This window comes from Electrophorus electricus, chromosome 12, assembly GCF_041902795.1.
Source record: "Electrophorus electricus isolate QZ-2024a chromosome 12, ASM4190279v1, whole genome shotgun sequence".
In the NCBI taxonomy this organism is placed as follows: Eukaryota; Metazoa; Chordata; class Actinopteri; order Gymnotiformes; family Gymnotidae; genus Electrophorus; species Electrophorus electricus.
Genome location: NC_137508.1, coordinates 4,820,386 through 4,842,196, shown reverse-complemented (window position 1 = coordinate 4,842,196; position 21,811 = coordinate 4,820,386). Strand labels below are relative to the sequence as shown.

General features: G+C 33.3%; 3 protein-coding genes and 1 pseudogene across 4 annotated transcripts; all 4 read right to left on the bottom strand.

The window, feature by feature from the left end:
- Nucleotides 1-45: 45 nt before the first annotated feature.
- LOC145660367 (ladderlectin-like) lies at nt 46-2,693 on the bottom strand. Its single transcript, XM_081725005.1, has 9 exons — nt 2,592-2,693; nt 2,272-2,340; nt 2,107-2,151; nt 1,881-1,937; nt 1,759-1,800; nt 1,357-1,445; nt 873-998; nt 410-509; nt 46-287 (listed from the first exon to the last, which is right to left on the bottom strand). The coding sequence occupies exons 2-9, from the start codon at nt 2,330-2,332 to the stop codon at nt 217-219; spliced, it is 591 nt and encodes a 196-aa protein (XP_081581131.1). The 5' UTR covers nt 2,333-2,340; nt 2,592-2,693; the 3' UTR covers nt 46-216.
- Nucleotides 2,694-6,489: 3,796 nt separating this feature from the next.
- Nucleotides 6,490-9,137, bottom strand: LOC118242236 (ladderlectin-like). Its single transcript, XM_035531802.2, has 9 exons — nt 9,036-9,137; nt 8,716-8,784; nt 8,551-8,595; nt 8,325-8,381; nt 8,203-8,244; nt 7,801-7,889; nt 7,317-7,442; nt 6,854-6,953; nt 6,490-6,731 (listed from the first exon to the last, which is right to left on the bottom strand). The coding sequence occupies exons 2-9, from the start codon at nt 8,774-8,776 to the stop codon at nt 6,661-6,663; spliced, it is 591 nt and encodes a 196-aa protein (XP_035387695.1). The 5' UTR covers nt 8,777-8,784; nt 9,036-9,137; the 3' UTR covers nt 6,490-6,660.
- A 3,793-nt stretch (nt 9,138-12,930) lies between these two features.
- LOC118242234 (ladderlectin-like) lies at nt 12,931-15,578 on the bottom strand. Its single transcript, XM_035531790.2, has 9 exons — nt 15,477-15,578; nt 15,157-15,225; nt 14,992-15,036; nt 14,766-14,822; nt 14,644-14,685; nt 14,242-14,330; nt 13,758-13,883; nt 13,295-13,394; nt 12,931-13,172 (listed from the first exon to the last, which is right to left on the bottom strand). Exons 2-9 carry the CDS (start codon nt 15,215-15,217, stop codon nt 13,102-13,104), a joined length of 591 nt encoding a protein of 196 aa, XP_035387683.1. The 5' UTR covers nt 15,218-15,225; nt 15,477-15,578; the 3' UTR covers nt 12,931-13,101.
- A 3,832-nt stretch (nt 15,579-19,410) lies between these two features.
- On the bottom strand, nt 19,411-21,656 carry LOC118242238 (ladderlectin-like; annotated as a pseudogene). Its single transcript, XR_004776696.2, has 7 exons — nt 21,596-21,656; nt 21,214-21,261; nt 21,092-21,133; nt 20,690-20,778; nt 20,195-20,319; nt 19,732-19,831; nt 19,411-19,609 (listed from the first exon to the last, which is right to left on the bottom strand). The product of XR_004776696.2 is annotated as a ladderlectin-like (transcript).
- Between the last annotated feature and the right edge of the window lie 155 nt (nt 21,657-21,811).

Below are 21,811 nucleotides of genomic sequence, written 5' to 3'. Positions count from 1 at the left end.
ACTATAAATATGAAATACATAAAAATGAATCGCAATAAACATCACTATATTAGACTTTTTATTTTTAAGAATACAAAGACAGCATTAATCAATTAACTGCTTTCAAAACAATTTAATTAAATCAGTAATACTGTAAATGCTGATAATATTGATATCAGTCTCTTAGTGTTCATAATCGTCTGCCGTGTTGGTGGAAATGTACTTATTTATGTATTTTCAACAGACGGTTGGGTTAATAGAACAGACAAAAGAAAGTGTAGATGCACAGTTTGTGTTTGACCAGCCAGCTGAAAAAGAAGAAAACATACTTGAGAATCGCATTGTATCTGAATACAAACAACACAGCAATGTGAATGTTAATCACCCCTAAACCAGAATACATGGCACCAGTGTAAGTAAAATAAGTTACCATTGGATCTCATGTAGGCACAAGGGTAGCTGGAAACACTGCTCAGTGACAGCCAGTTTGAGTAGTAGAATCCTGCCCTATCAATCCACAACCACGTACCCTGGATAACACAGAATAAGTTTTACTGTCATCACAGGACTCTGCAAAAACATAAATAATTTAGTTTATCTGTAATTCAGCAATAATATTATAGACCAGTGACTATCATTGACAGTACTATTAACAATTACCGAAATGTGTCAAGAGTTTAATTATTTTGGAAAAAAAAAACCTGAATTGAATTATTTTATTAAAAGAAAATATTCTTGTATTTATTGCTGTGTTGATTGCTTAATAATGATCTTAGTGTTTTACATTTTAAAATGATTCAGTGTTTTATGCTGATATGCAAACATGTGGACAGGTATGTATCTAGGAAACAGTGACTGGCTACAGTGGCCATCGCTATATGTAACTGTGTTACCTGGAAGTTGTAAGCACCAATCCAAGCCAGTGGTAAACCAGCAGAGGCAATCAAATTCTGCAGGAAGTACTGTTCATCAGGATTCTGTACAGATGCCAGAGTAGCCCGCAGACTTACACAGTGTTTCTGAAGACAAAATACATGAATGAGAAAAAGAGAAGAATGAGTTAGCGAAGCTCTGTTGTTGATCAGATGCTGCAACACATCCAAGATAAATTATATTAAAATATTAGATGGTTTATCAATTATACAAGTACAGGAGCCCAAACTGACTTCTGGTACCGATTTTGTGTCCCTCGCTCCACTCCCCGTTTTTGTTTGTTTGTTTGTTTGTTTGTTTTTTGGGTGGGGGTTGGTTTTTTACAGGAATAAAAGTTCATATTTATTTTTGCATGGGTTCCTCATCCTGACATGTTTGACAGGTGTCCATTTCAGCGATTTGTGATTCTGGCTATGAATAAACATTGTGAAGTTAAATATTTACCTCAGCATTAAGCCAGGACATCGCTGATCTTACAATCTGAAAACAGCGGGATCTGTAATTAATCCACCCAGGTGGGCAGTATGCGCGTTCTGTCAAAAAAACAAACAAAAAACACCTCTGTTTTATGTCTTGGCTTTAATGGGGACACTGACATGATAAAAAAAAAAAGTGCTTTCAGTGAAAGTAAAATTAAGCTTGTGTTTTATCCTCAAATGAGGAGAAAGTTGATCATTTACTAATACGCTATGATTGTTTATGGTTACTGATGGATGTTAATGGATGATAAATGGGGGACAGACAAAAATAATTTATTTTTGCAATGAACACTAGCAGTTTAAAATTAAACTCCAAATATCATTCTTCATATCATCAAGTGCATTTCATTGCAGAGACAAGACTTGCCTGAAATAGCCAACTCTTCAACAGCTATTTTAGCAGCGACATCTGTAGAAAAAAGCATCTCCATGGTGAAAAATTAATTTTACTAAGCTTTGTTAGATGTGAGTTTAATAGAGCATACATACCTGCAGGGGAGAGATCTTCCACTTGTTCTTCTGCTTCTTTGGTCTCCACTATCTCCACTACAGATATTTTTGTAAGGTCAGTTTGACAGTCACATTGTGCTTCACCTATTATTTATGCCTGTATGTTAATATAATCCTGTCCTGTAGAATTACAGGACTTAATTATTGCAGGCAAGTAAAATTGTCACATCAGTATCTATAGTATAACAGACCTATAGACACTAACCTGGTAATTTTGAATTCTGTTCATTTTTAGTGACAACTGCTTCCCCTGGAGAAACATTTGTCAGCAACCATAACTCAAATAGAACTTGTAAGTATCCACAATTAAAATCCCCATACAGTTATTGAGAAGTAGTTGAGATGTGTGTTTTGAATGGTGTTGTTGTACCTGAAGCGGTCCTCAGTCCAAAAACAGCACACAACATCAGAGATACAATCCAAACCTTCATGATGAAAACTAGAGCAACATAGGGAAAAGGAAAAAAAAAAAGTCAAAATAAATGCGATCCAAAATCAAACAGCTCCAGGTCAACGTTCCCACTGTCTTCTTCCAGCATGTATATCGGATGTTTGTAAATTTCCATGCAGCACAAACCATTGTAAACTGAAAAGGTTTTTAATACAAATTTGTTTTTAGACCATAGTTGTCATGACATCTTTGCCAAGCAAGAATGGCAGAAATGTCCATCACAAAGATAAATTATTTACCTGTTGTTGATGGATCCCAGCTTATATCTTTTTCACAGATGCACAGTAATGTGAAGAGTGGAGTCCTCAGTATTTATATATACTGTGCTACCTCAGTAGTTGCACTCTGTACATCAGGGACCCATCTGATTTAGATTAGATAACCATAATAACCTGACTGCCCCGATAACACTTTTTATTGTTGACCTTAAATTACAGTTGCTGGTAAGATGTATTAAAAAAACAAAGCCTTTACTTATTACTTATATCAGAACATCATAACACAGGCTAAATTACATCAGATAACCATGATAACTTGCCTGCCCAGATAGCACCTTTTAATTGTTAACCATAAGTAGGCAGTTGCTGGTAAGCTGAATAAAAACAATGCCTTTACTTGCTAGTTACATCTGTTTCAACATGAGTGTGGTATATTGGATAATTTCATAATTTAACATTATAGCAATGCAAATCTTTTGCCAGTATTGTATGTTTTATTCATATAAAATTGCACTTACTTCACCATCCAAGGGTTTATGAACATTCTACTTAAATTTAATGTCCCTTAAAACCAAAGAAACAACGAGACATGACTTGAATAGATAAATGATTCATAAAATGATGAAATGAATGATTGAACACTTATCTATCAATATTTGACAGGCAGTGTTTAACAATGCAAATGTGGCACCCACTGACACACAAGGAAGAGATAACCCTGTTCATAAATGCCAGTAAGCTGTAGATAATTTTACATTGTTTACATCACTGTCCCCCTCATACACCCACATTCTCTAGATGGCATACAGAACAAATTTAAATATGTGTCGAGGATAAATTTGATACATCTTGCAAAAATATCTTTATTTCATTGTATTTATTTTCTTTATATCTTGTCATCTACTGTAGGACTCATAGTGAGGGTCAAATAGTGATATACTGAGAGGTGCTCTGGTGGAAGTAACAAAGAAAATAATGAAATAAGACATGATTCGGTAAATGTGATGTAATTTGTAACGTCTAAATTCTTTGAACATAGGAGAGTGTGATGAATTTACTTATTAGATAAAACTGTGTCTATCTGTACTTATACATTTAATAATTGCCTCTAAATATGTTATATATGCGTATAAGAATAAGAATATATTCTTATATATGCCTATAAGTATATACTTCAAATATTCCTGTACTGTTCTTTACCTGTGCAATTCACTGTAAATCTGAAAACTAAAATTACATTACTGGTGCTCTTCTAAAAGGCCACTCTCAATAAAAAAATACATACATACAAAGAATTTGGCTTCATGCAGGAATTGTATAATTTGCTACAGTAATTTACAATACATTGTTTTGGTAAAGGCAAGAAATGGTTTTTAAAAAAACCTTAAAATGTATTCTAATTCTCCAAGTTTTTGCCATAAATGTTTGACACATTTGTCAAGGTGAGTGGTGACACAAACAAAGTCCTTGTGATGACTACAAAACTTGACAATTCAGATTGATGTACTACTGCAAGTTTATGATGAATGATAAATGGCAAGATTGAATGAACAGCTTAACAGTATTTTAGCAAAACAGTGACGTTTAACTCTCAGTTTGTGATTTCTGTCAGTTGTCAGTTTATGATTCTATTTGTTAATTGCATCACTCACTAAATCATTTCCATAACATTCAATTTCAATATATCATAATATATGTTATATGTTATATATATATATATATATATATATATATATATATATATATATATATATATATATATATATATATATATATATATATATATATATATATATATATATATATATATATATATATATATATATAGACTCCAGTCACTTTCAAGTCTTACATGTGACTTATTGCCCTTTGTTGCAACCATAATTACAGCAACAAGGAAATGTAAATGGTTTATGGGAATATTGTCTCTCCAGTAAAATTAATATGTTTCCTTTCACAGCTTCTCATTAACGATTGGTAACGCAGGATTTTTTTTGTTTGTTTTTATGAAGGATGTTGCCAAATCAGTTTATGCGTCTAAAGGTTAATATAGCGATAAAATGACATACAGCTGTGAGACAGTTTTTGATCACTTTGGGATTTTCAGGATTTCTGCATGAATGGCTTCCAAAATGCAATATGATCTGCCTTCATGTCCAAATAATTATGTTTGATTTAACAAACAACAAACACTATTGCTGTTTTCATTGAATAAAATGTTGAGGTAATGGGGACAGCAGGTTACGCTGTAGTATAATGACCTCTTCAATAGAGCCCATGGTGTCACAGCTAAAATCTGTAGGTGTTTCTTGCATTTGATTAGGTTTATGTTCACAAGAATGGTGTTCTTGGGAGATTACCACAAAGCAAATACAGTGAAAGGCACAAGCAAGTTGCAGACCTTTTGAACTTTGCTAAATATCTGTATTTCACTTGAGTATTTCTGTCACTTCTATTCACTACATTTCATAAGAAAACGCTTTACCTGCTACACACTTCATTTTAAAACCAGACTCGGTACTCTAAGATTTTATTACAAAATATAATAAATAATGCTATTACTATTCAGTCTAGTCACCAAGCACCAAGTTAGCCAGTTAAAATCCGGCTGGATGTGAAACCAAAACGAGGGTGTTAAAATTTTCCTGGATGTTTTGTTCCTTCATAACCGAATATCAAAAGGCAAACTCAGTGTTCTTTTTTAAAATTATTTAAGCAACATTTTAGTTCCCTACATCAACATTTTTAGTTCAGTTTCTGTGGTTGCCTATCCAGCTTTTTCTCTACATTAGAAAAACATGTCATTTGTATGATTTTGCAGATGCATTTCTAATAAAGCATGTGATGAATGCATCTAATTAAAGTTCCCATAGGATGTATTAATTGTTTTTTTGTTCTCTCATGTCTACATATTTGACTTTGTTTGAGGAGAAAAATGCCCAGATTCAATTTCATGCACATGAAAGAAATGAAACTAAAATGAACCCCCTATGAATAACTAGCTGCGTCATCATACTATTCAGTTAACAATGATAGTTACTTGGAGTTTGACAATAGCCAACATTACCTGTACTAGTTACTTGGTTTTGATCTTCGGTTTACAAAGTAAAAAAAAGTTGTTAGCTCAGTATGATGTTTTCAATATAAGATGATCAGGTTCCAGCTGTCAGTGAATTCCAGTGGATAAATTCACACAGCAGCTTGCTCCTTACAGGATGAAGATGGGGTTGTGATGTCAATAAAGTTTGGCTGTGCAGGTCCATGATGATATTTTCTGGTTATCTTTTACTTTTGTAGGATTTGCGTTTGAAGGAGGAGAAAATAATGTTTGAGGTTCATGATGTGTCAGTTGCATGTATCGAACCGTCCTTATTCATGTATGCCAAGGAAAATACGGTTTCCATTCTATGGTACCTTTAACACTCAAATAGCACTCAAAATTTGATTTATAAATGCTAGCTAACTATGCCATACAGACAAGCTGAGGAGGCACATGGGAGAATTCCTAACAATGGCACATTCTTCATGAGAGGTGTGTACTAAAATCTGTTTTTAAATGTGTTTAAAAAATGTGACCTCTATGGTATGTTTATGAATACTTAATTACTTAATACAAACCACAACAAGTCAAACCAATGTTTTCTACATATTAGGCATTATACTAAATAATAAAATTATTTTCTTGAATTTATTTTTTTGGTCTTGCGCAGTTGTTTAGAATAAGTTCAACCTGATAAGCACCCAACACATTTGTTTTTCCATATTATTTTCCAAGGTTGTTTCTATATTGTAGCACTCTGTAATATATTTTTTTAACACAACATAAGGGTTGATAGGGAGGTTTCTTGTTTGTTACAGTTTATGTAAATACAATACTATAAATATGAAATACATAAAAATGAATCGCAATAAACATCACTATATTAGACTTTTTATTTTTAAGAATACAAAGACAGCATTAATCAATTAACTGCTTTCAAAACAATTTAATTAAATCAGTAATACTGTAAATGCTGATAATATTGATATCAGTCTCTTAGTGTTCATAATCGTCTGCCGTGTTGGTGGAAATGTACTTATTTATGTATTTTCAACAGACGGTTGGGTTAATAGAACAGACAAAAGAAAGTGTAGATGCACAGTTTGTGTTTGACCAGCCAGCTGAAAAAGAAGAAAACATACTTGAGAATCGCATTGTATCTGAATACAAACAACACAGCAATGTGAATGTTAATCACCCCTAAACCAGAATACATGGCACCAGTGTAAGTAAAATAAGTTACCATTGGATCTCATGTAGGCACAAGGGTAGCTGGAAACACTGCTCAGTGACAGCCAGTTTGAGTAGTAGAATCCTGCCCTATCAATCCACAACCACGTACCCTGGATAACACAGAATAAGTTTTACTGTCATCACAGGACTCTGCAAAAACATAAATAATTTAGTTTATCTGTAATTCAGCAATAATATTATAGACCAGTGACTATCATTGACAGTACTATTAACAATTACCGAAATGTGTCAAGAGTTTAATTATTTTGGAAAAAAAAAACCTGAATTGAATTATTTTATTAAAAGAAAATATTCTTGTATTTATTGCTGTGTTGATTGCTTAATAATGATCTTAGTGTTTTACATTTTAAAATGATTCAGTGTTTTATGCTGATATGCAAACATGTGGACAGGTATGTATCTAGGAAACAGTGACTGGCTACAGTGGCCATCGCTATATGTAACTGTGTTACCTGGAAGTTGTAAGCACCAATCCAAGCCAGTGGTAAACCAGCAGAGGCAATCAAATTCTGCAGGAAGTACTGTTCATCAGGATTCTGTACAGATGCCAGAGTAGCCCGCAGACTTACACAGTGTTTCTGAAGACAAAATACATGAATGAGAAAAAGAGAAGAATGAGTTAGCGAAGCTCTGTTGTTGATCAGATGCTGCAACACATCCAAGATAAATTATATTAAAATATTAGATGGTTTATCAATTATACAAGTACAGGAGCCCAAACTGACTTCTGGTACCGATTTTGTGTCCCTCGCTCCACTCCCCGTTTTTGTTTGTTTGTTTGTTTGTTTGTTTTTTGGGTGGGGGTTGGTTTTTTACAGGAATAAAAGTTCATATTTATTTTTGCATGGGTTCCTCATCCTGACATGTTTGACAGGTGTCCATTTCAGCGATTTGTGATTCTGGCTATGAATAAACATTGTGAAGTTAAATATTTACCTCAGCATTAAGCCAGGACATCGCTGATCTTACAATCTGAAAACAGCGGGATCTGTAATTAATCCACCCAGGTGGGCAGTATGCGCGTTCTGTCAAAAAAACAAACAAAAAACACCTCTGTTTTATGTCTTGGCTTTAATGGGGACACTGACATGATAAAAAAAAAAAGTGCTTTCAGTGAAAGTAAAATTAAGCTTGTGTTTTATCCTCAAATGAGGAGAAAGTTGATCATTTACTAATACGCTATGATTGTTTATGGTTACTGATGGATGTTAATGGATGATAAATGGGGGACAGACAAAAATAATTTATTTTTGCAATGAACACTAGCAGTTTAAAATTAAACTCCAAATATCATTCTTCATATCATCAAGTGCATTTCATTGCAGAGACAAGACTTGCCTGAAATAGCCAACTCTTCAACAGCTATTTTAGCAGCGACATCTGTAGAAAAAAGCATCTCCATGGTGAAAAATTAATTTTACTAAGCTTTGTTAGATGTGAGTTTAATAGAGCATACATACCTGCAGGGGAGAGATCTTCCACTTGTTCTTCTGCTTCTTTGGTCTCCACTATCTCCACTACAGATATTTTTGTAAGGTCAGTTTGACAGTCACATTGTGCTTCACCTATTATTTATGCCTGTATGTTAATATAATCCTGTCCTGTAGAATTACAGGACTTAATTATTGCAGGCAAGTAAAATTGTCACATCAGTATCTATAGTATAACAGACCTATAGACACTAACCTGGTAATTTTGAATTCTGTTCATTTTTAGTGACAACTGCTTCCCCTGGAGAAACATTTGTCAGCAACCATAACTCAAATAGAACTTGTAAGTATCCACAATTAAAATCCCCATACAGTTATTGAGAAGTAGTTGAGATGTGTGTTTTGAATGGTGTTGTTGTACCTGAAGCGGTCCTCAGTCCAAAAACAGCACACAACATCAGAGATACAATCCAAACCTTCATGATGAAAACTAGAGCAACATAGGGAAAAGGAAAAAAAAAAAGTCAAAATAAATGCGATCCAAAATCAAACAGCTCCAGGTCAACGTTCCCACTGTCTTCTTCCAGCATGTATATCGGATGTTTGTAAATTTCCATGCAGCACAAACCATTGTAAACTGAAAAGGTTTTTAATACAAATTTGTTTTTAGACCATAGTTGTCATGACATCTTTGCCAAGCAAGAATGGCAGAAATGTCCATCACAAAGATAAATTATTTACCTGTTGTTGATGGATCCCAGCTTATATCTTTTTCACAGATGCACAGTAATGTGAAGAGTGGAGTCCTCAGTATTTATATATACTGTGCTACCTCAGTAGTTGCACTCTGTACATCAGGGACCCATCTGATTTAGATTAGATAACCATAATAACCTGACTGCCCCGATAACACTTTTTATTGTTGACCTTAAATTACAGTTGCTGGTAAGATGTATTAAAAAAACAAAGCCTTTACTTATTACTTATATCAGAACATCATAACACAGGCTAAATTACATCAGATAACCATGATAACTTGCCTGCCCAGATAGCACCTTTTAATTGTTAACCATAAGTAGGCAGTTGCTGGTAAGCTGAATAAAAACAATGCCTTTACTTGCTAGTTACATCTGTTTCAACATGAGTGTGGTATATTGGATAATTTCATAATTTAACATTATAGCAATGCAAATCTTTTGCCAGTATTGTATGTTTTATTCATATAAAATTGCACTTACTTCACCATCCAAGGGTTTATGAACATTCTACTTAAATTTAATGTCCCTTAAAACCAAAGAAACAACGAGACATGACTTGAATAGATAAATGATTCATAAAATGATGAAATGAATGATTGAACACTTATCTATCAATATTTGACAGGCAGTGTTTAACAATGCAAATGTGGCACCCACTGACACACAAGGAAGAGATAACCCTGTTCATAAATGCCAGTAAGCTGTAGATAATTTTACATTGTTTACATCACTGTCCCCCTCATACACCCACATTCTCTAGATGGCATACAGAACAAATTTAAATATGTGTCGAGGATAAATTTGATACATCTTGCAAAAATATCTTTATTTCATTGTATTTATTTTCTTTATATCTTGTCATCTACTGTAGGACTCATAGTGAGGGTCAAATAGTGATATACTGAGAGGTGCTCTGGTGGAAGTAACAAAGAAAATAATGAAATAAGACATGATTCGGTAAATGTGATGTAATTTGTAACGTCTAAATTCTTTGAACATAGGAGAGTGTGATGAATTTACTTATTAGATAAAACTGTGTCTATCTGTACTTATACATTTAATAATTGCCTCTAAATATGTTATATATGCGTATAAGAATAAGAATATATTCTTATATATGCCTATAAGTATATACTTCAAATATTCCTGTACTGTTCTTTACCTGTGCAATTCACTGTAAATCTGAAAACTAAAATTACATTACTGGTGCTCTTCTAAAAGGCCACTCTCAATAAAAAAATACATACATACAAAGAATTTGGCTTCATGCAGGAATTGTATAATTTGCTACAGTAATTTACAATACATTGTTTTGGTAAAGGCAAGAAATGGTTTTTAAAAAAACCTTAAAATGTATTCTAATTCTCCAAGTTTTTGCCATAAATGTTTGACACATTTGTCAAGGTGAGTGGTGACACAAACAAAGTCCTTGTGATGACTACAAAACTTGACAATTCAGATTGATGTACTACTGCAAGTTTATGATGAATGATAAATGGCAAGATTGAATGAACAGCTTAACAGTATTTTAGCAAAACAGTGACGTTTAACTCTCAGTTTGTGATTTCTGTCAGTTGTCAGTTTATGATTCTATTTGTTAATTGCATCACTCACTAAATCATTTCCATAACATTCAATTTCAATATATCATAATATATGTTATATGTTATATATATATATATATATATATATATATATATATACATATATATATATATATATATATATATATATATATATATATATATATATATATATATATATATATATATATATATATAATATAGACTCCAGTCACTTTCAAGTCTTACATGTGACTTATTGCCCTTTGTTGCAACCATAATTACAGCAACAAGGAAATGTAAATGGTTTATGGGAATATTGTCTCTCCAGTAAAATTAATATGTTTCCTTTCACAGCTTCTCATTAACGATTGGTAACGCAGGATTTTTTTTGTTTGTTTTTATGAAGGATGTTGCCAAATCAGTTTATGCGTCTAAAGGTTAATATAGCGATAAAATGACATACAGCTGTGAGACAGTTTTTGATCACTTTGGGATTTTCAGGATTTCTGCATGAATGGCTTCCAAAATGCAATATGATCTGCCTTCATGTCCAAATAATTATGTTTGATTTAACAAACAACAAACACTATTGCTGTTTTCATTGAATAAAATGTTGAGGTAATGGGGACAGCAGGTTACGCTGTAGTATAATGACCTCTTCAATAGAGCCCATGGTGTCACAGCTAAAATCTGTAGGTGTTTCTTGCATTTGATTAGGTTTATGTTCACAAGAATGGTGTTCTTGGGAGATTACCACAAAGCAAATACAGTGAAAGGCACAAGCAAGTTGCAGACCTTTTGAACTTTGCTAAATATCTGTATTTCACTTGAGTATTTCTGTCACTTCTATTCACTACATTTCATAAGAAAACGCTTTACCTGCTACACACTTCATTTTAAAACCAGACTCGGTACTCTAAGATTTTATTACAAAATATAATAAATAATGCTATTACTATTCAGTCTAGTCACCAAGCACCAAGTTAGCCAGTTAAAATCCGGCTGGATGTGAAACCAAAACGAGGGTGTTAAAATTTTCCTGGATGTTTTGTTCCTTCATAACCGAATATCAAAAGGCAAACTCAGTGTTCTTTTTTAAAATTATTTAAGCAACATTTTAGTTCCCTACATCAACATTTTTAGTTCAGTTTCTGTGGTTGCCTATCCAGCTTTTTCTCTACATTAGAAAAACATGTCATTTGTATGATTTTGCAGATGCATTTCTAATAAAGCATGTGATGAATGCATCTAATTAAAGTTCCCATAGGATGTATTAATTGTTTTTTTGTTCTCTCATGTCTACATATTTGACTTTGTTTGAGGAGAAAAATGCCCAGATTCAATTTCATGCACATGAAAGAAATGAAACTAAAATGAACCCCCTATGAATAACTAGCTGCGTCATCATACTATTCAGTTAACAATGATAGTTACTTGGAGTTTGACAATAGCCAACATTACCTGTACTAGTTACTTGGTTTTGATCTTCGGTTTACAAAGTAAAAAAAAGTTGTTAGCTCAGTATGATGTTTTCAATATAAGATGATCAGGTTCCAGCTGTCAGTGAATTCCAGTGGATAAATTCACACAGCAGCTTGCTCCTTACAGGATGAAGATGGGGTTGTGATGTCAATAAAGTTTGGCTGTGCAGGTCCATGATGATATTTTCTGGTTATCTTTTACTTTTGTAGGATTTGCGTTTGAAGGAGGAGAAAATAATGTTTGAGGTTCATGATGTGTCAGTTGCATGTATCGAACCGTCCTTATTCATGTATGCCAAGGAAAATACGGTTTCCATTCTATGGTACCTTTAACACTCAAATAGCACTCAAAATTTGATTTATAAATGCTAGCTAACTATGCCATACAGACAAGCTGAGGAGGCACATGGGAGAATTCCTAACAATGGCACATTCTTCATGAGAGGTGTGTACTAAAATCTGTTTTTAAATGTGTTTAAAAAATGTGACCTCTATGGTATGTTTATGAATACTTAATTACTTAATACAAACCACAACAAGTCAAACCAATGTTTTCTACATATTAGGCATTATACTAAATAATAAAATTATTTTCTTGAATTTATTTTTTTGGTCTTGCGCAGTTGTTTAGAATAAGTTCAACCTGATAAGCACCCAACACATTTGTTTTTCCATATTATTTTCCAAGGTTGTTTCTATATTGTAGCACTCTGTAATATATTTTTTTAACACAACATAAGGGTTGATAGGGAGGTTTCTTGTTTGTTACAGTTTATGTAAATACAATACTATAAATATGAAATACATAAAAATGAATCGCAATAAACATCACTATATTAGACTTTTTATTTTTAAGAATACAAAGACAGCATTAATCAATTAACTGCTTTCAAAACAATTTAATTAAATCAGTAATACTGTAAATGCTGATAATATTGATATCAGTCTCTTAGTGTTCATAATTGTCTGCCGTGTTGGTGGAAATGTACTTATTTATGTATTTTCAACAGACGGTTGGGTTAATAGAACAGACAAAAGAAAGTGTAGATGCACAGTTTGTGTTTGACCAGCCAGCTGAAAAAGAAGAAAACATACTTGAGAATCGCATTGTATCTGAATACAAACAACACAGCAATGTGAATGTTAATCACCCCTAAACCAGAATACATGGCACCAGTGTAAGTAAAATAAGTTACCATTGGATCTCATGTAGGCACAAGGGTAGCTGGAAACACTGCTCAGTGACAGCCAGTTTGAGTAGTAGAATCCTGCCCTATCAATCCACAACCACGTACCCTGGATAACACAGAATAAGTTTTACTGTCATCACAGGACTCTGCAAAAACATAAATAATTTAGTTTATCTGTAATTCAGCAATAATATTATAGACCAGTGACTATCATTGACAGTACTATTAACAATTACCGAAATGTGTCAAGAGTTTAATTATTTTGGAAAAAAAAAACCTGAATTGAATTATTTTATTAAAAGAAAATATTCTTGTATTTATTGCTGTGTTGATTGCTTAATAATGATCTTAGTGTTTTACATTTTAAAATGATTCAGTGTTTTATGCTGATATGCAAACATGTGGACAGGTATGTATCTAGGAAACAGTGACTGGCTACAGTGGCCATCGCTATATGTAACTGTGTTACCTGGAAGTTGTAAGCACCAATCCAAGCCAGTGGTAAACCAGCAGAGGCAATCAAATTCTGCAGGAAGTACTGTTCATCAGGATTCTGTACAGATGCCAGAGTAGCCCGCAGACTTACACAGTGTTTCTGAAGACAAAATACATGAATGAGAAAAAGAGAAGAATGAGTTAGCGAAGTTCTGTTGTTGATCAGATGCTGCAACACATCCAAGATAAATTATATTAAAATATTAGATGGTTTATCAATTATACAAGTACAGGAGCCCAAACTGACTTCTGGTACCGATTTTGTGTCCCTCGCTCCACTCCCCGTTTTTGTTTGTTTGTTTGTTTGTTTGTTTTTTGGGTGGGGGTTGGTTTTTTACAGGAATAAAAGTTCATATTTATTTTTGCATGGGTTCCTCATCCTGACATGTTTGACAGGTGTCCATTTCAGCGATTTGTGATTCTGGCTATGAATAAACATTGTGAAGTTAAATATTTACCTCAGCATTAAGCCAGGACATCGCTGATCTTACAATCTGAAAACAGCGGGATCTGTAATTAATCCACCCAGGTGGGCAGTATGCGCGTTCTGTCAAAAAAACAAACAAAAAACACCTCTGTTTTATGTCTTGGCTTTAATGGGGACACTGACATGATAAAAAAAAAAAGTGCTTTCAGTGAAAGTAAAATTAAGCTTGTGTTTTATCCTCAAATGAGGAGAAAGTTGATCATTTACTAATACGCTATGATTGTTTATGGTTACTGATGGATGTTAATGGATGATAAATGGGGAACAGACAAAAATAATTTATTTTTGCAATGAACACTAGCAGTTTAAAATTAAACTCCAAATATCATTCTTCATATCATCAAGTGCATTTCATTGCAGAGACAAGACTTGCCTGAAATAGCCAACTCTTCAACAGCTATTTTAGCAGCGACATCTGTAGAAAAAAGCATCTCCATGGTGAAAAATTAATTTTACTAAGCTTTGTTAGATGTGAGTTTAATAGAGCATACATACCTGCAGGGGAGAGATCTTCCACTTGTTCTTCTGCTTCTTTGGTCTCCACTATCTCCACTACAGATATTTTTGTAAGGTCAGTTTGACAGTCACATTGTGCTTCACCTATTATTTATGCCTGTATGTTAATATAATCCTGTCCTGTAGAATTACAGGACTTAATTATTGCAGGCAAGTAAAATTGTCACATCAGTATCTATAGTATAACAGACCTATAGACACTAACCTGGTAATTTTGAATTCTGTTCATTTTTAGTGACAACTGCTTCCCCTGGAGAAACATTTGTCAGCAACCATAACTCAAATAGAACTTGTAAGTATCCACAATTAAAATCCCCATACAGTTATTGAGAAGTAGTTGAGATGTGTGTTTTGAATGGTGTTGTTGTACCTGAAGCGGTCCTCAGTCCAAAAACAGCACACAACATCAGAGATACAATCCAAACCTTCATGATGAAAACTAGAGCAACATAGGGAAAAGGAAAAAAAAAAAGTCAAAATAAATGCGATCCAAAATCAAACAGCTCCAGGTCAACGTTCCCACTGTCTTCTTCCAGCATGTATATCGGATGTTTGTAAATTTCCATGCAGCACAAACCATTGTAAACTGAAAAGGTTTTTAATACAAATTTGTTTTTAGACCATAGTTGTCATGACATCTTTGCCAAGCAAGAATGGCAGAAATGTCCATCACAAAGATAAATTATTTACCTGTTGTTGATGGATCCCAGCTTATATCTTTTTCACAGATGCACAGTAATGTGAAGAGTGGAGTCCTCAGTATTTATATATACTGTGCTACCTCAGTAGTTGCACTCTGTACATCAGGGACCCATCTGATTTAGATTAGATAACCATAATAACCTGACTGCCCCGATAACACTTTTTATTGTTGACCTTAAATTACAGTTGCTGGTAAGATGTATTAAAAAAACAAAGCCTTTACTTATTACTTATATCAGAACATCATAACACAGGCTAAATTACATCAGATAACCATGATAACTTGCCTGCCCAGATAGCACCTTTTAATTGTTAACCATAAGTAGGCAGTTGCTGGTAAGCTGAATAAAAACAATGCCTTTACTTGCTAGTTACATCTGTTTCAACATGAGTGTGGTATATTGGATAATTTCATAATTTAACATTATAGCAATGCAAATCTTTTGCCAGTATTGTATGTTTTATTCATATAAAATTGCACTTACTTCACCATCCAAGGGTTTATGAACATTCTACTTAAATTTAATGTCCCTTAAAACCAAAGAAACAACGAGACATGACTTGAATAGATAAATGATTCATAAAATGATGAAATGAATGATTGAACACTTATCTATCAATATTTGACAGGCAGTGTTTAACAATGCAAATGTGGCACCCACTGACACACAAGGAAGAGATAACCCTGTTCATAAATGCCAGTAAGCTGTAGATAATTTTACATTGTTTACATCACTGTCCCCCTCATACACCCACATTCTCTAGATGGCATACAGAACAAATTTAAATATGTGTCGAGGATAAATTTGATACATCTTGCAAAAATATCTTTATTTCATTGTATTTATTTTCTTTATATCTTGTCATCTACTGTAGGACTCATAGTGAGGGTCAAATAGTGATATACTGAGAGGTGCTCTGGTGGAAGTAACAAAGAAAATAATGAAATAAGACATGATTCGGTAAATGTGATGTAATTTGTAACGTCTAAATTCTTTGAACATAGGAGAGTGTGATGAATTTACTTATTAGATAAAACTGTGTCTATCTGTACTTATACATTTAATAATTGCCTCTAAATATGTTATATATGCGTATAAGAATAAGAATATATTCTTATATATGCCTATAAGTATATACTTCAAATATTCCTGTACTGTTCTTTACCTGTGCAATTCACTGTAAATCTGAAAACTAAAATTACATTACTGGTGCTCTTCTAAAAGGCCACTCTCAATAAAAAAATACATACATACAAAGAATTTGGCTTCATGCAGGAATTGTATAATTTGCTACAGTAATTTACAATACATTGTTTTGGTAAAGGCAAGAAATGGTTTTTAAAAAAACCTTAAAATGTATTCTAATTCTCCAAGTTTTTGCCATAAATGTTTGACACATTTGTCAAGGTGAGTGGTGACACAAACAAAGTCCTTGTGATGACTACAAAACTTGACAATTCAGATTGATGTACTACTGCAAGTTTATGATGAATGATAAATGGCAAGATTGAATGAACAGCTTAACAGTATTTTAGCAAAACAGTGACGTTTAACTCTCAGTTTGTGATTTCTGTCAGTTGTCAGTTTATGATTCTATTTGTTAATTGCATCACTCACTAAATCATTTCCATAACATTCAATTTCAATATATCATAATATATGTTATATGTTATATATATATATATATATATATATATATATATACATATATATATATATATATATATATATATATATATATATATATATATATATATATATATATATATATATATATATAATATAGACTCCAGTCACTTTCAAGTCTTACATGTGACTTATTGCCCTTTGTTGCAACCATAATTACAGCAACAAGGAAATGTAAATGGTTTATGGGAATATTGTCTCTCCAGTAAAATTAATATGTTTCCTTTCACAGCTTCTCATTAACGATTGGTAACGCAGGATTTTTTTTGTTTGTTTTTATGAAGGATGTTGCCAAATCAGTTTATGCGTCTAAAGGTTAATATAGCGATAAAATGACATACAGCTGTGAGACAGTTTTTGATCACTTTGGGATTTTCAGGATTTCTGCATGAATGGCTTCCAAAATGCAATATGATCTGCCTTCATGTCCAAATAATTATGTTTGATTTAACAAACAACAAACACTATTGCTGTTTTCATTGAATAAAATGTTGAGGTAATGGGGACAGCAGGTTACGCTGTAGTATAATGACCTCTTCAATAGAGCCCATGGTGTCACAGCTAAAATCTGTAGGTGTTTCTTGCATTTGATTAGGTTTATGTTCACAAGAATGGTGTTCTTGGGAGATTACCACAAAGCAAATACAGTGAAAGGCACAAGCAAGTTGCAGACCTTTTGAACTTTGCTAAATATCTGTATTTCACTTGAGTATTTCTGTCACTTCTATTCACTACATTTCATAAGAAAACGCTTTACCTGCTACACACTTCATTTTAAAACCAGACTCGGTACTCTAAGATTTTATTACAAAATATAATAAATAATGCTATTACTATTCAGTCTAGTCACCAAGCACCAAGTTAGCCAGTTAAAATCCGGCTGGATGTGAAACCAAAACGAGGGTGTTAAAATTTTCCTGGATGTTTTGTTCCTTCATAACCGAATATCAAAAGGCAAACTCAGTGTTCTTTTTTAAAATTATTTAAGCAACATTTTAGTTCCCTACATCAACATTTTTAGTTCAGTTTCTGTGGTTGCCTATCCAGCTTTTTCTCTACATTAGAAAAACATGTCATTTGTATGATTTTGCAGATGCATTTCTAATAAAGCATGTGATGAATGCATCTAATTAAAGTTCCCATAGGATGTATTAATTGTTTTTTTGTTCTCTCATGTCTACATATTTGACTTTGTTTGAGGAGAAAAATGCCCAGATTCAATTTCATGCGCATGAAAGAAATGAAACTAAAATGAACCCCCTATGAATAACTAGCTGCGTCATCATACTATTCAGTTAACAATGATAGTTACTTGGAGTTTGACAATAGCCAACATTACCTGTACTAGTTACTTGGTTTTGATCTTCGGTTTACAAAGTAAAAAAAAGTTGTTAGCTCAGTATGATGTTTTCAATATAAGATGATCAGGTTCCAGCTGTCAGTGAATTCCAGTGGATAAATTCACACAGCAGCTTGCTCCTTACAGGATGAAGATGGGGTTGTGATGTCAATAAAGTTTGGCTGTGCAGGTCCATGATGATATTTTCTGGTTATCTTTTACTTTTGTAGGATTTGCGTTTGAAGGAGGAGAAAATAATGTTTGAGGTTCATGATGTGTCAGTTGCATGTATCGAACCGTCCTTATTCATGTATGCCAAGGAAAATACGGTTTCCATTCTATGGTACCTTTAACACTCAAATAGCACTCAAAATTTGATTTATAAATGCTAGCTAACTATGCCATACAGACAAGCTGAGGAGGCACATGGGAGAATTCCTAACAATGGCACATTCTTCATGAGAGGTGTGTACTAAAATCTGTTTTTAAATGTGTTTAAAAAATGTGACCTCTATGGTATGTTTATGAATACTTAATTACTTAATACAAACCACAACAAGTCAAACCAATGTTTTCTACATATTAGGCATTATACTAAATAATAAAATTATTTTCTTGAATTTATTTTTTTGGTCTTGCGCAGTTGTTTAGAATAAGTTCAACCTGATAAGCACCCAACACATTTGTTTTTCCATATTATTTTCCAAGGTTGTTTCTATATTGTAGCACTCTGTAATATATTTTTTTAACACAACATAAGGGTTGATAGGGAGGTTTCTTGTTTGTTACAGTTTATGTAAATACAATACTATAAATATGAAATACATAAAAATGAATCGCAATAAACATCACTATATTAGACTTTTTATTTTTAAGAATACAAAAACAGCATTAATCAATTAACTGCTTTCAAAACAATTTAATTAAATCAGTAATACTGTAAATGCTGATAATATTGATATCAGTCTCTTAGTGTTCATAATCGTCTGCCGTGTTGGTGGAAATGTACTTATTTATGTATTTTCAACAGACGGTTGGGTTAATAGAACAGACAAAAGAAAGTGTAGATGCACAGTTTGTGTTTGACCAGCCAGCTGAAAAAGAAGAAAACATACTTGAGAATCGCATTGTATCTGAATACAAACAACACAGCAATGTGAATGTTAATCACCCCTAAACCAGAATACATGGCACCAGTGTAAGTAAAATAAGTTACCATTGGATCTCATGTAGGCACAAGGGTAGCTGGAAACACTGCTCAGTGACAGCCAGTTTGAGTAGTAGAATCCTGCCCTATCAATCCACAACCACGTACCCTGGATAACACAGAATAAGTTTTACTGTCATCACAGGACTCTGCAAAAACATAAATAATTTAGTTTATCTGTAATTCAGCAATAATATTATAGACCAGTGACTATCATTGACAGTACTATTAACAATTACCGAAATGTGTCAAGAGTTTAATTATTTTGGAAAAAAAAAACCTGAATTGAATTATTTTATTAAAAGAAAATATTCTTGTATTTATTGCTGTGTTGATTGCTTAATAATGATCTTAGTGTTTTACATTTTAAAATGATTCAGTGTTTTATGCTGATATGCAAACATGTGGACAGGTATGTATCTAGGAAACAGTGACTGGCTACAGTGGCCATCGCTATATGTAACTGTGTTACCTGGAAGTTGTAAGCACCAATCCAAGCCAGTGGAAACCAGCAGAGGCAATCAAATTCTGCAGGAAGTACTGTTCATCAGGATTCTGTACAGATGCCAGACTAGCCCGCAGACTTACACAGTGTTTCTGAAGACAAAATACATGAATGAGAAAAAGAGAAGAATGAGTTAGCGAAGCTCTGTTGTTGATCAGATGCTGCAACACATCCAAGATAAATTATATTAAAATATTAGATGGTTTATCAATTATACAAGTACAGGAGCCCAAACTGACTTCTGGTACCGATTTTGTGTCCCTCGCTCCACTCCCCGTTTTTGTTTGTTTGTTTGTTTGTTTGTTTGTTTGTTTGTTTTTTGGGTGGGGGTTGGTTTTTTACAGGAATAAAAGTTCATATTTATTTTTGCATGGGTTCCTCATCCTGACATGTTTGACAGGTGTCCATTTCAGCGATTTGTGATTCTGGCTATGAATAAACATTGTGAAGTTAAATATTTACCTCAGCATTAAGCCAGGACATCGCTGATCTTACAATCTGAAAACAGCGGGATCTGTAATTAATCCACCCAGGTGGGCAGTATGCGCGTTCTGTCAAAAAAACAAACAAAAAACACCTCTGTTTTATGTCTTGGCTTTAATGGGGACACTGACATGATAAAAAAAAAAAGTGCTTTCAGTGAAAGTAAAATTAAGCTTGTGTTTTATCCTCAAATGAGGAGAAAGTTGATCATTTACTAATACGCTATGATTGTTTATGGTTACTGATGGATGTTAATGGATGATAAATGGGGGACAGACAAAAATAATTTATTTTTGCAATGAACACTAGCAGTTTAAAATTAAACTCCAAATATCATTCTTCATATCATCAAGTGCATTTCATTGCAGAGACAAGACTTGCCTGAAATAGCCAACTCTTCAACAGCTATTTTAGCAGCGACATCTGTAGAAAAAAGCATCTCCATGGTGAAAAATTAATTTTACTAAGCTTTGTTAGATGTGAGTTTAATAGAGCATACATACCTGCAGGGGAGAGATCTTCCACTTGTTCTTCTGCTTCTTTGGTCTCCACTAAGAGATATTTTGTAAGGTCAGTTTGTCAGTCACATTGTGCTTCACCTATTATTTATGCCTGTATGTTAATATAATCCTGTCCTGTAGAATTACAGGACTTAATTATTGCAGGCAAGTAAAATTGTCACATCAGTATCTATAGTATAACAGACCTATAGACACTAACCTGGTAATTTTGAATTCTGTTCATTTTTAGTGACAACTGCTTCCCCTGGAGAAACATTTGTCAGCAACCATAACTCAAATAGAACTTGTAAGTATCCACAATTAAAATCCCCATACAGTTATTGAGAAGTAGTTGAGATGTGTGTTTTGAATGGTGTTGTTGTACCTGAAGCGCTCCTCAGTGCAAAAACAGCACACAACCTCAGAGATACAATCCAAACCTTCATGATTAAAACTACAGCAACATAGGGATAAGGAAAAAATATTTCATAATACATGTGATCCAAAATCAAACAGCTTCAGGTCAAAGTTCACATTATCTTCTCCCAATATTTTAATGGAGATTTGAACATTTCCATGCTGCACAAACGATTGAAAACTG

What these genes read in the sequence shown, in the direction of transcription:
- LOC145660367 (XM_081725005.1), bottom strand. Translation starts at nt 2,332, where the DNA reads ATGAAGGTTTGGATTGTATCTCTGATGTTGTGTGCTGTTTTTGGACTG. An exon ending in ACAGAATTCAAAATTACCAG is followed by an intron (nt 1,938 to 2,106) that starts GTTAGTGTCTAT and finishes AAATATCTGTAG; the next exon opens with TGGAGATAGTGGAGACCAAA. An exon ending in TGAAGAGTTGGCTATTTCAG is followed by an intron (nt 1,446 to 1,758) that starts GCAAGTCTTGTC and finishes TTTTTTTGACAG; the next exon opens with AACGCGCATACTGCCCACCT.
- LOC118242236 (XM_035531802.2), bottom strand. Translation starts at nt 8,776, where the DNA reads ATGAAGGTTTGGATTGTATCTCTGATGTTGTGTGCTGTTTTTGGACTG. An exon ending in TGGACTGAGGACCGCTTCAG is followed by an intron (nt 8,596 to 8,715) that starts GTACAACAACAC and finishes ATGTTTCTCCAG; the next exon opens with GGGAAGCAGTTGTCACTAAA. An exon ending in TTGGTGCTTACAACTTCCAG is followed by an intron (nt 6,954 to 7,316) that starts GTAACACAGTTA and finishes TGTGTTATCCAG; the next exon opens with GGTACGTGGTTGTGGATTGA.
- LOC118242234 (XM_035531790.2), bottom strand. Translation starts at nt 15,217, where the DNA reads ATGAAGGTTTGGATTGTATCTCTGATGTTGTGTGCTGTTTTTGGACTG. An exon ending in TGGACTGAGGACCGCTTCAG is followed by an intron (nt 15,037 to 15,156) that starts GTACAACAACAC and finishes ATGTTTCTCCAG; the next exon opens with GGGAAGCAGTTGTCACTAAA. An exon ending in GGAAGATCTCTCCCCTGCAG is followed by an intron (nt 14,686 to 14,765) that starts GTATGTATGCTC and finishes TTTTTTCTACAG; the next exon opens with ATGTCGCTGCTAAAATAGCT.